Genomic DNA, 13,526 nt, shown 5'->3' with positions numbered 1-13,526 from the left:
TCAGGCAAGAAATCCCTATTTCTTTGTGAGTCATGACACAGGTTAGGCAAAAAGGAAACAGGTGTTTCACTGAAAGCAAGAGAGCAAACTTCACAGAAATTGCAGAAATAGCAGAATAGTCTGAAAACGTGTTTGGTCTTGACCTGAGCAGCTCAATGGGCAGGTGAGGTGAGCAGCATCCTCACTCCACTGTAAACCATGAGCTCCATAAAATATCTGTTCCATGTGTTGCTGCCTTCTGAGGACTGTTTTAGGCTCCTGGGCTCAGGGATCATATTTTTCCAGTTGTTTTGCTCTGTGACTGGAAACCACATGGAGCCTGGGGCCATGCAGCTCTGCAGCTCCCTAATATTTGGAATGCTCCATGGCAACCCACAGGGAGACTAAACCAGCTGACAAGTGAAAGTGCTGCTGGCCACTCAATGGACGTAAGAGGAGTCAAAAAGAGGTTGGCCCATAAAATACAAATCTTGCTGCAGCAGCAGACAAAGCAGGTTATAAAAAGAGAACAATATGCAAAGAGTATTCTGAGCTTCAAGTGACGCAAGTGAGTGTTCTCAGGTCTCCTTTATTATGCCCTGACTGAACAGGGTTATTTGCATGAGCCATGAGAACACAGAAAAGATGTTTTAATGCTCATCAAGGCTCATTGTAGCTTTCTGTTTAGTGTGCTCTGCTCATATTGTGGTGAAAGGCCAAATTTAGAGTGGCCTCTCATGCAGAATCCCATTTTATACATTTCACCCCTGCCCAGTAGTTATAAAACATCCTTATTTTGTCATTTTCCAAACAGCAACTTTTGTTTGTGTGAGGGGGAAGCTGCCACCCATGAGATTCTAAGCAAAATCTAACCAAACAAACTAATTTCCCACTGGAAATAAGCTAATAATTCATAACTGATTATTACATGAGAAATAAGTGGCAGGGCAAGCTAATCCACTAGAAGAAGACAAACAAAGCAGGTAAAGCCCATTCTGTATTGATAGGAGAAATGCTATAATTAATTTTCCACTATTTATTGATGGGAGAAATGTTCTAATTAATTTTCCACTATTTCTCTGTGCCCTGGAGCAAGTGAAGCCTTATTTCTTATGCAGCTCTGAAGGGAGCTTTCTTATTTGCTGAACCCCTTGTCTTTACTTATTTTGGTCACAGATCCCAACCTGTACATTAGGACACATCGTTCCCACACAAATTTTAGCAGAGCAAAAAAACACACTGTGAATTTGAGTTTCCTCTGTTTGAATAACAGCAGTGAGAGGAAGGAAGTGACAGCTGAAAAGAAAAAGCTTCTAAGATGAGGGAAGTGTCTCTTACCATCACAATCAAGTGGGAACTTTGGCAGCAATCAGTCCAGCTCCCCTGACTTTAATTCAAACTGCATCATTATCCAGCTTGATTTTTCATTGGGAGTAAATAGTTGGGGGTGTTATTCTTCAGTTTAAAAAAAATCCCACCCAAATACAGTGAGCATTAGGACTTCAAAAGCATTAACACTTGTGAAAATGAGAATGTGGCACCAGAAAACCCAAGTCACCTTCAGCTGCTGTGGCTGTTCCTACACTGTGTGAGTTCATGGTAAAACAATCAAATTCTAAACAATTCTAAGAAAATTACACCTGTGCTCCTATACAGAACAACAATAATTTTATTGTATCTTATTTTCTATCACCAACAGGTTGTGTCCTCCTGTCTGTCACTGAGCACAGGGTGCTCCAACTCAGTGTTAAACATGACATGGTTTAAATGAAAACCAAGAATAAACTGGGTTTGAGAGGGAACTTTGTGACTTGGATGTTACAAAATAGCTTTTAAGTACCACTATTGATAAAACACATGCATATGTGTTTTATATCTACATATATATATGTAGATATGTACATGCATGTATGTATAAATATCTACAGATATTTCCTAGCAGGTGTTTATCCATCAGATGTGCTGCAAGCTTTCTGCATGTGGAAAGAGAAAAGCCATTCTAATATCGAGTTTAAAGGGATGTTGGAGATAATGTCAAGTTTTATATATGCTTATCAATACCCACACACATTTTTATAAATATCTACACCCTCAAAAAAATAAAAATATTTTTAGGAGTCCTTTTTTGCTTCCTTTCAGCACTTGCCTGGGCAGAACAGGTATTTCTCTGGGGGTTTGTTTGTGGTTTGCAGGCCCCATGGCTGAGGTCAGAACATGTGCATCAATGTTTGATGGTTCTTTCAGAGTAAGTCAGAGCAGCACAAGAAAGCTCAGCACTTCAGAGCAGCATCATTATTGTCATGAAACTCAGTGGGTTCTGTTTCCTGCTGTTCAAACCTTCCCTCCAGATTTGGTTATCTTGCTTTGTACATTGAATTTTTTTTTTTTTTTTTTTTTTTTTTAAGTGCTCATCTTCAAATTAATTTCAAAATTAGAGGGAAGTGGTCTCATCTATCAAAGCTCACCTGGTTTACTGACATGCAGAGCACACACGGGGGGAATTCCCAGCCCACTCTGCAGGAATGGTCAGAGAAATGAGGCTGAAATAAGGAGTTTTCACCACAGGTGGGGAACTGGTGGGACACAGGAGTTTGGTTTTTCATAATGACACACACTAGGAAGATCCATTCTGAGGATATGACAGCTCCTGCTTTGCACAAGGGTTTCATTCAGCCCAGCTCTGAGGGCTTCCAGGCAGGTAACTGATGAGGAACTGACAGTGGTTCTGCATTACAAGGGCTCATGTCCTGTAATTCAGATGGAAATTAGAGCAGAGTCATTTCCCACTCACTTTAGAGAGGACACAGGTATGCAGGGACACAGAGAGGTGTATATTTACTTTAGCAAATCATGAGCTCTGTTCCTAGCCCTGCCAGGAGAAGGTGTGTGCAGGATCAGGCTGCTCCCAATCCAACTCTTTGTTAAGCCTTCATTCATTCATTCATTCATTCATTCATTCATTCATTCATTCATTCATTCATTCATTCATTCCTGAACAAGAGGGCCAGGCACAGGCACTAGTTCCTGAGAACTGAAATTAGACAGCAGGTGAGATTCAAAGTAAACGACAGGAAATACAACTAAACTCTCTTCCTTTCCTGCTTCAGCACAAGGGGAGCTGGTTCTCAGAGACCATCACAGCTTTTAAATCTTGATAGGTTTAAATTGAGGCCTCACAGCTGTCTTCAATTTTCCCATTTCTTGAAGTAACTTTCTGGTACTTTACCTGTACACCAGGCAAGTATTTCCAGAGGGAGATGGAAGGAAAGGTGCAATTCTCATTCTAAAAAGTCAAGCTGGAAACCTCCATTAATTTCTATAATTACCATTCTTTCCAAGTAGTTCTAACTGAATTATATATTCCAGCCATTATTCACTAGTTACACCAAGAATCTCAGGATAAATCATGCTGGGAATAAACTGAGGAGGTTTCTAATCCAAGCCCCTGCTTTCAGCAGGATCACCTCTGAGCTTAGACCACATTGCTCACAGCTTTATCCACTAAAAAAAAATAAAAATCAAAAAGCTTTCAAGGATGCAGATGACCAGCACTGCAGGCTGCCTGCTCCACTGCCCTGAAGGGGGAAGATGATTTTCTGCATATCCATAATCTGGACAATGCTTCTAATTCCCTTCTATTTTTGTTGTTGTTTGGGGTGTTTAATCTGAGCATCATCATGAGTTCCTGGCTTAGCCAAGATAGTCTCCTGCTATATCTGCTTGATCTCTTGAATGCCAGCACAGATCCTCCTTATGTCTGGAATGGTTTCCAGCAGGAAAGTCTTTATCAGCATAACTCCACTAAAAGCTTCAGTAATGTTTCTAGTGTTTGAAAGTTCTTAAATTGTGCTCACACATCACATTTCCACGCTGGCAGTGAGACTCAGCAAACTCCATTTCACACCCCAGTGCCACAGGCCCTGCTCTCTTTCTGTTTTGATTAGCACAAGAGAAACAAGGTGCTGGTTCAGGACTCATGAAAATGAGGAGATAATGAGAAATGTCTGCATTTCCCAGAGGGTGAGCAATGAACACTTCCTGCCCTACCCAAGAGCAGACACAGGAAGCATCACCCTCAGCACCCAGAAATCATTGTGCTGCAGGTTTTTCTCTTTTTGTTTTCTTCTTCATCCAGGTGTCAGCCAGTCTGGCTGAGAAGCAAAAATCCCCTGATTTCACAGAAATTTAACAGTTAATTTATTTCAGACAGAAGGCCCCAGAAGGAAAAGGATCAGGTTTCTGATAAACTGTCTAAGCTTATTACAGTCTAGGTAAGAAAGAGGGAATTACTGGATATGCATGTCAGAGAAATGTGCTTTAGTATGCTGGGGAAATACACACATAATTCCTTGCACTGGCTGTCATATAAACAACCTTTAATGCCAACAACATTTATTAGAAAATATTGATAATATTTTTCTTTTCATGAAAGCTTGAAAAGATGCCATAGAGAAAATAACAACCCATAAGAATAATTTTATTCAGCCAAGTTTCAAATCCATGACTTACACCAGCCACGTGGAGCAGTCAGAGAGGTCAGGGCACAGCTGAAGGCACAAGAGCTGAGAGCTCAGCACCCATGGAGACATTCAGAGGTTGAGGCAGACAGAGGAAAGACCTGTTGTCATCTCTTTACAGAGCTAGGAGAATGGATGAAGAGACTGGACTGTATTTTAATCTCCATGTGATTCATAAAAACAGGGAAAACATCATTGTGTGCTCTCCACAGTGACTTGAAGAGCTCCTGTCAGATTTTCTCCTCCACTGCCACAGCACAGAAAAACCCCCAAAACTCCATGAGGTTCCCTCAGAAGCAAGGGGAAACCCTATTAAAAAAAAACCCAAAAAATCCCCTAAAAGCATTCTGCAGATAGTTCAGAGGCAGGTGGGGTGATTTTGGGCTGAACTGGAGTTTTGCAGGAATGTTCCTGCGTTGCCATTTCATAGTGAGGAAGTGGAAAAAAGCAGATTTCAGGAGAGCTCTGGTCACTTGTCCTTCAGAGCCAGATCTGTCACAAACCCAATGGCACAAGACTCTCTCAGGGGGTGGATCATTTCTCAAAGTTTAGTTTTTGGCATCCCTTGATGCCAGTTGACATTAAGCTCCACTTATTTTTCCAGTTCAGGACTCCTCCTGTATTTTGAGGAGCCTGATGTCATTCAGCCCTACTCATGTCTTACTGGTGGCAGAATTAAAGCTCATTGAATTAATCAGGAACAAAAGCTAACATGGGGAGCATCTTAACTTAAAAAAAAACCCAAAACAAATAGCTCTTAAAAAGACCTAAATCTCAATCAAATCAGTCCAACACCAAAAACGAGCCCACTAAAACCAGTGGCAAGATTTTCATCTTGGTGGCTTCACAATTTCTTTCCAGAAAACTTTTGCTTGTAGCAGAAATTAATTCTAAAACTAATTTATGATGGCTACCATTGCTCTATTATGGACTGACTACATAATATTAGAGAAAATGTTAAAGTTTCAAAATAATATGACTGCGGCTCAAAAGCACTCACCGCCCCCCTTTTTTTTTTAATTTTTTTAATTTAATGTACACTATTTCCTCTCCCACAGAAACTGGTTTCTATTTCCCTTCAGTGCTAGAGAGATAGATTATCAGTAGTTGATTTCTTCAGGTCACATAAGAGATTTCAAAGAAATCACTTGTTTTCACAGCCCAGCTATGTGACAGGCAAGGGGCAGCACTGCCTGGCTGGGAACTTGAGCTCAGCTCAGACAAAGCCAGATTAACCCCTGGGAAGTTTATACTCAACAGCAAATCTGAAAATTGGCCACATGTGGAAAATGAAAACTTGCCTAAACCAAAACAGAACATCCAGAAACAAAGCAGGGCTGGAATGGACAAGGAGGGACGGTTAGTCCAGACAAGAGTGACCAAAAAGAAACAGAAAAGAAGAAGTCAGAAGGAGAAGCTTGAATTAATTTTGACCAGCAAACAGGGCTTGGAGTTTGTGGAACTTTTCACTCTTTTTGCTTTAACAGAACTTGTCCAGTGTTGTAACCTTGGAAATTTTCTCACATTTTTTTCTCTTGTACTCCACAAAGTGCTCTCCAGAAAGAAGAGAAAGTGATGAATTGCAAAACAATTAATTGAGAAACAGGTTGAATATTAGCAAGTATTTATAAGCATCCTCTCTGCACATAAAATTGGATTAATTTCTCAAAAAACCTACAAGAGATCTGGAAAACAGTAGAAACCAGCTGGTGACAGCCAGCCATGCTGCTGTCCCTGCAAAAAATTTTTCTCTGTCCTTCTACTGGACAGAATCAACTAAGACAATGCCAATCTTGAAACAAAGGGTTTTGTATGAAATAATGGGATTATTCTAATAAGCCCTAAAACTGTAAGGCTTAAGATATATTTTTGGCAATTTCCTGTAATAACTATTCTCTTTTCTTATTATTGAGAAAGTATTTCAAGCAGCAATTGGCCATCATGCATGAAATAGGGAAAAGTATTATATTGGTAGATTAAGGCTGTGGGAGATGAAAAAGGCAAGTCTGTTACCAGCCATGATGAAACTGAAAGAAATCCAGAAAATTCGGAGGGAAGAAGTTCTGTGGAAAGTTTTCTGCTGAGTTAGGGCATGACTGTTCCTCATGGTGTCATGTACAATCCCACCAGACATTTCTGTCTGCATGAAACAAGGATAGTGACCCTGAATATGGGTGAATATGTATGGGTTTGAAGCATTTTAATGTATAAAGGTGAAAATAAGTAGCAATTATGTCACTAGAAATGTCAAGTCAGAGTATTCAGGACAACAGAGTCATGAAAACTGTAGGGAACCAACACTTAATCCACATGTGGGACCTGGTCCAGCTCTTTCATAAAGCAGAAATCCTTATAATAACCAAAGTTGGAGTTAGCAGAGAATTTTTAACTTAGGAAACTCCATGCAGGTTTCTCCCTGGTTTTCTGTGGCCTGTAAAAGCAGAATAAAAAAAAATAAAATTCTTGCCAGCCCTAGGAATCTCACAGTTCCTTTTTTCCCTCTCACTTCAGTTGTACACACAGAGTCTCATACACAGTTTTTCCCATTGTTAAGACTGGGAAACTTGCACTGGGCTCAACAAGTAAAACCTTAAAGATGAGTAGGCTTGCACAGAAAGAGTGAATCAGAGTGAAGAAGATCAGAGTTCCTCAGAGGAAGAAAGGATTTGTCCACAGTGGAGAAAAACCATGCCTGATAGTCAGTCCCAACGTTGATATATCTGCTAATGAACACAGCAGGCTTTGCTTTTTCAGAGTCTGAGCAGTGTTTGCAGGAAGACAGGAGGGTATTGGGGCTTTGCTTTGCCTTTACACTTCCTATGACCCTGAGCTAGGAGTTTATGTGCCAAATGTTCATCCCTTCTCCAAATCAGGCACTCACAGCTCCCAGACTTCTCTCTGCATTTGTAGATTTCTACATGTGCCCTCTTGCATGGATCATTACACAAGTTTACAAACAAATCTGGCTCAGGGGGAAACAGAGAGGCAGCCCTGTTTTTTTTTTTTTTTTTTTATTTTTTAATTTTTGTTTTGTTTTGTTTTGTTTTTTGTTTGTTTGGGGGTTTCTTTTTTTGTCCAGGGATAAGGAGCACCTGTAGTAATGAAGAGATTGGGTTTTAGTGATGTGGAACACTGCAGAGGATTCCCCAGTGTGTTAGGAGCAATATTAATTCAGGATATGAGAACAGCAGGACATAAGAACATCAGCTAATTCCAGGTGGTCTGCTTGGTAGGCACAGCTTTTTTCTCACTCACAGCATAGTATTCCACCTATTCCTACTTCACTTTTAACTGCATCTGAGTCCAGTAGTATCAAGATCCCAGAAGCAAATAAAGAACCTGGAAAGCAATTCAAGTATTGTGGGACCTAGAAACAATTCAAATGCTATGGGACAGCAGCATTACCCTGATGAAAATGACAAGAGTACTATTTTTTCTTTACTCAAGAGAATATTTATTGCAAGAAGGTGAAGCACAATGAGAATCAGTAGGAATTCCTTTCTACAGGAAGGTCTGACTCAACCCCTGTTACATGCATTGAAGTGTTTAACAAATGCCAAAGGTAAGGACAGTAATTTCACTTTCAATGGTGAAAAGGCATTCCTCATCTTGTAAATGGACTGCCAACAGCCCACCACTGATAACAGGTAGGAAAAAGCAAACCATCCTATTCTTCAAGGAATCAACACTTCCCTGACACTCAGAGGACTTCACTGGTGGATTCTGCAGTAAGTTCAAGACACTGCCCCACTTTTAGGCTACAGAGTTCAAGGAGATGGTTTTCCCTGTTGCTTTTTCCCCTCTGAGAAGGGTTTGGATGCAGCATCTCTCTGACCGTCCCAGCTCCTGACTGAGGGAATGGGATGAGATGCTGGGGGGCAGAACGTCCAAACCCAGCCTGTCAGACACAGAACAAACCCAGCACTGATATCATCCCTTCCTTCCTTCTGCTCAGGGGCAGGAGCAGCCTCTGTCCCTGCACAAAGGGCAGTGCTCAGAGATAGAGAGGAGATAAACATTTCCATCTGTGTCACTGCCAGCCTGCTGTGGTCCCAAGCACCCCACTGCTGGCAGCCTGGCCCTGCTCATCTGTCTGCAGGCAGCTCTGGCTCCCAGCCCTTTGCATCACAGCTCCTGAGGAAGCTGGGGATGTGTCAGCACCTACCACCGTCATGTGCAGCCCTGCACACATCACCCACCAGATATTTGCTCATAATCAGAGCTGCACACGTTATTCGGCAGAGAAAAAAAACACAGCAAGCCAACAGCTTTGAAACATCACAGAAAAAATGAGCCCAAGCAAACAAGCAGCAACTGGGATGCTCTGGGGCTAGATTAGGCATTTCAGTATCTAAATCACAGATAAATAGTTACACTTAATTCATTGTCTTGCTTTATATCCATGGCTGTTTGCTCTCAGTGGAACTCACACCTCCTCCAAACAACTTGCAATATTAACTCTGTGTTTATAACAACAGCCCTATACTAATTAATATTTATATATGCCAATTCACTTATAATTAGGGAGGTATTCCTGAAATATGGCATTGTGCTTCCAAAAAATCCAACTTGCAGAAATTCAACCAAATTAACTAGGTTCTTGTTGCTTCAAAACCCCTTCCTGAGAAAACCACTTTAAATATTTTCACACAGCACATCTAAACAAACCTGTCTAATGCTCCAGTTTGAAGAGCAGCAGGGGACTTGCAAATAGGTTGTTGTATATGGAACTTTATTACAGGGGTATCTTTTCCTTTTCTTCTGCTGAGCCCACCTAACCAACTGGAAAGTATGAAATTGCAAGACAAGCATGCAACAAGTGAATTTAGCCAAGAAAAAACTGCAGTATTTGCAGCTCTGTTGATCAAAACAAATTACCCTTCTGACTTGCAAGTACCTATCAGAAAGGGACAAGAATTCAAAGTTCTGGAGGTTTTTTTTTTTTTTTTGGTAACAGATATACAGAGTCACACACAACAACCCCAAATCTTCTGGTTTAACCTCAACCACGAGACACCGCTGTCTGTTTTCTTTCTCAAAAAGACTCACGTCACTGAGCCCTGAAAGGGGAACTTCCAGAGTCTGTGATGAGCAGGCTCGATAAACAGCTCTGCTCCCAGAGCCAATAAAAGGCAGCAGCAGAGGCAGGCAGCTCACTCAGGGCTGCAGCCTGCCCAGGGAAAATGCCAGGGCTCTTCTTCTCCCACAGCAACATGACTGAGTTAAATGGAAAAGAAGACTGCAAGCTTGCAGAAGGCAAAGTCCATAAAAAGAAGCAGAAGGCTTTGTAAGTATATCCAGCTCACTGTAAAATTGAATGTGTTGGAAGTGAAAGCAGCTCTCTGCTAACCTTGGAGATTGGGAGTTAGCACTAAATGAGCAAAACCTGCTCCAAGCCCAGCACTGCAATATCATTTGAAAAAGCTTGAGCTGGGGCATACCAATTAATTGATTACCTAAAGTAACCAGAAATAGAATTTGGATGCAGTGGGGGACTCAGTCTTTTTAAAAAAATTACTTGGATATGTAACTTCCCAGACTTCCATATAGGATGGAGCAGCCCCTGTTTGAAAATTTGAAGAAAATTTAAATAGAAACGTAACTGCAGTTCTAATGGATTAAAAATGTCTGTTCATTGTTTCAGTGGTGCAGATCTCAAAAGTTATTTGAAGTGCATGGTGCCACATATTGAATCTGGGATCAAGACTTCCAACTCCAGAAATGTCATGTAAGTACAGAAACACACCAAGTTATAAAATACAATCATAGCTAGAGCACTTCATTTCTAATTACTAATTAATTACTAATTACAAGTTACTTCATTTCTAAACTACTTCCAGAACAACAAATATCATAAAAAGATCTAGAATTTCCAAAAAAGAGGTGAACATCAGTAATTAGAAAGCACTCATGGAGTTAAGGATTTTTAATTAGTGGTTTGATATGTTTGCATCAAACAATGAGGGAGAAGACACTTCAGTTAAACCCATTTTTTATCAAAAGGATATTGTAACTGCTCTCTAAAGTTTTACAGGAAAAAATACTTCTCACTTACATGAGGAGTAGGGGTATTACCACTCTTATTGCAAAAATGTGGAAACAGAAGTACAGGTACAAAATAATTCTATCATAGTCACAGTAGAAGACTCCTTTCCTGGGAGCAGAATTCAAGATAACATCATAGCTCCATATTTATTCCATCTCTGACTATTTTTCTCAATGTGAGCTGTCTCCAGGATCTCAGATTATGACAAAGCTGCAAATTTAATAAAATGCCTGGCACATATTCCTGGAATATAATAATAAATTATAAAATTTGTCTCCTTCAGACATACAAACAAAACCCCATGGTTTCTTGCCTCAACCTTTTCTTTTTCTTGTCCCCTTAGGCTTTCTGCAGAGGAAGTTATTCAGTGGTCACAGTCTTTGGAAAAGCTCCTGGCCAGCCAAAGTAAGTCTGTTACTTCAGTATGACTTTGTTCTTGCTCTGAGGACAATGTTTTATCTAATCTCACCAAATAGGCAAAGCTGCAGCATTGTATAAACACTGCCAGACAATGGGCAGCTCCACCTCAGCTTTTTACAGCTCTAGTGTTACATGGACACTGCCACAGCTTGGCTTCCAAGTTGGGTTTTGGGCTCTTTTTCCATTTTCAGTATAGCAATTAACCCCCAAAATAGCTCATTTTGATCAGTCTTCAATCCTTGGATAGTACATCTGTTTAATCTGGAATTTTCTGTCCACTTAGGAAGGACTAGAATCTATTGTTATAGGATCAGGACCCAGAGTCTAGATCTAAAAATACAGAATATAGTTAGAAAGACTCCCCTCAGCCTCAATATCAGAATATCTGCAGTGTGTTGAAGAAGGGAAGAACAGTGTATTTTGGCAAGATTTTACATGAGATTTCAATACAACTCCTGCTCTTTATTTCCTCCTTGCTGGTCACAAGTACCATGCAGTAAATGATTTATTTTTATTTAGGTGGTCAAGGTGTCTTTCGGGAGTTCCTGAAGTCCGAGTTCAGCGAGGAAAACATCGAGTTCTGGCTGGCCTGTGAGGACTACAAGAAAACCAAGTCTGACCACTTACATGGCAAAGCAGAGAGGATTTATGCTGAGTTTGTTCAGTCAGATGCCATTAAGCAGGTATGTATATGAATATATGTATATTAAGCAGGTATAATATATATAACACTATATTTTATATATAATATATGCATATTAAGCAGGTATAATATATAAGAATATGTTCTATATATAATATATGTATATTAAGCAGGTATAATATATATAACACTATATTTTGTCTATAATATATGCATATTAAGCAGGTATAATATATAAGAATATGTTTTATATATATATGTATATTAAGTAGGTATAATATATATTGAATTGCTGATGGCATTTGGAGATTCTTCCTGTTTGCTGCTGGAAGCACCACAGAACATTTCTTGCCTTTTAAAATAAGTCAGCATTCTGAAAAAGTCAAAGTTCTTAACTTTGATCATATTTAAGCTGGAGACACTCAACACAAGGTTTCTCTTGGTAACTGGAGGCTGCTCCTCAAAGTTGAGTTGTATTCATTCTGACTCCAGAACAAATTACATTTCTATAGTGAACAATTTCTGTGCCTAACTGAATGCAGGTATTTGATTTCCCCCCAATTTACCATTCTGACATTGAACTATGATAGAGTTGTAAGGCTGCAAATGCAGGTATTGACAAAGAGATCTAGAAAGAGACTACATTTAAAGTTAAGTTTTTAACAGCATTTATTCTTTTTTTCCCATTCCAGATCAATATTGACTATCAGATGAGGGAAGCAACAGCCAGAAAGGCTCAAGACCCAACTCACACAAGTTTTGATGAAGCCCAGAAAACAGTGTACATCCTTATGGAAAGGGATTCATACCCCAGATTTTTAAAATCCAAATCCTACCTGAACCTTTTAAACCAGCTGCAAACCAACACTTCAAAATAAAGTGTCTGAAGCACGAAGAGCCAAGCAGACTCTGTCCAATATCCTGTGAAGAGATCCTCCATGGGGGCTGGATCTTGCCAAGGAAAATCCCTGTTCTGGGAGGAGGAGAATGAGGAAGATGCAAACAGCTCCACAGGCAATGGGTGCAGGATAAAAGCTGGTGAGCTGCCATAAGGGAGAGCAGCACAGGGAGAAAATCCCCTCCTCCCAGAGGCCATGGAGCCAAGGCAGGGCATGGAAAATGATGTTCACCTGCACTGTGAGCACTGAACTGTGTCCCAGATCCCAGAGAACTGCTGGTTGTTAGCAAGGGCAGGACTCACGAGCTGAGCCTTGGGAAAAGATTATGGAGTTCAGGAGAAAAGCCAGGATGACTGACAATTGTGGACATTACAAGAAAATGCCAAGACATGACTGACTTCTCTTAAAAAAAAAAATCTGTGAAGGGATAATAAGTGTGAGTGTGAGTTCCACAATGCTGTTGTGCTATGTAAATATATTCTAAGTTGACATGTCTCAAAATCTATTAAATTATATCAGAATTATATAAGTTGTATTTTTATTATGTTTGTATTCAACAGGCATGTATGTATAATCTTTGTTGTTTAATTTATTGAATAATAACTAACTATTCATTAAAATACAGTTGAAACAAAGATTCAGAGTGGTTTTACATCTTGTTTGAAGGGATTTTTCCATTGTAGTTACTGAAATATTGAAACACAAAATTCCTTTCAGTCTCACTGTGCTGCTACTTCTCATCTCCATATTCAAATTCTAATTTTTACCTCCACCACTTCTCTTTTTTGCCCATTTTACACAAGAATAATGGGAGTTACCTGGAGCAGGTCATACTGACTTACACAGACCCATCCTTACAACCCCCAAAAAGAAAAGTTGTAATTATATTTGAATTGTGTAACTAAGAACAAGAGCACTCCCAAAACTCAAGTGTTTGAGACCTTGTGACATTAGAGCTTATAAGGAAAATAAGTCAAAGAATGCCCATGGGTTCATGAGTTCCCATCATGAGACACTGGTAT

The 13,526-nt window shown here is 39.9% G+C and overlaps 1 protein-coding gene across 1 annotated transcript; it reads left to right on the top strand.

The window, feature by feature from the left end:
• Positions 1-9,593: 9,593 nt before the first annotated feature.
• On the top strand, positions 9,594-13,156 carry RGS1 (regulator of G protein signaling 1). The gene is made up of 5 exons (XM_056497430.1): positions 9,594-9,783; positions 10,141-10,224; positions 10,886-10,947; positions 11,482-11,645; positions 12,298-13,156. The coding sequence occupies exons 1-5, from the start codon at positions 9,680-9,682 to the stop codon at positions 12,481-12,483; spliced, it is 600 nt and encodes a 199-aa protein (XP_056353405.1). The 5' UTR covers positions 9,594-9,679; the 3' UTR covers positions 12,484-13,156.
• The last annotated feature ends 370 nt before the right edge of the window (positions 13,157-13,526 follow it).

This window comes from Oenanthe melanoleuca, chromosome 8 (genome assembly GCF_029582105.1).
Source record: "Oenanthe melanoleuca isolate GR-GAL-2019-014 chromosome 8, OMel1.0, whole genome shotgun sequence".
In the NCBI taxonomy this organism is placed as follows: Eukaryota; Metazoa; Chordata; class Aves; order Passeriformes; family Muscicapidae; genus Oenanthe; species Oenanthe melanoleuca.
Note: the sequence above shows the minus strand (reverse complement) of the source record. Positions and strands in the feature narration are given on the sequence as shown.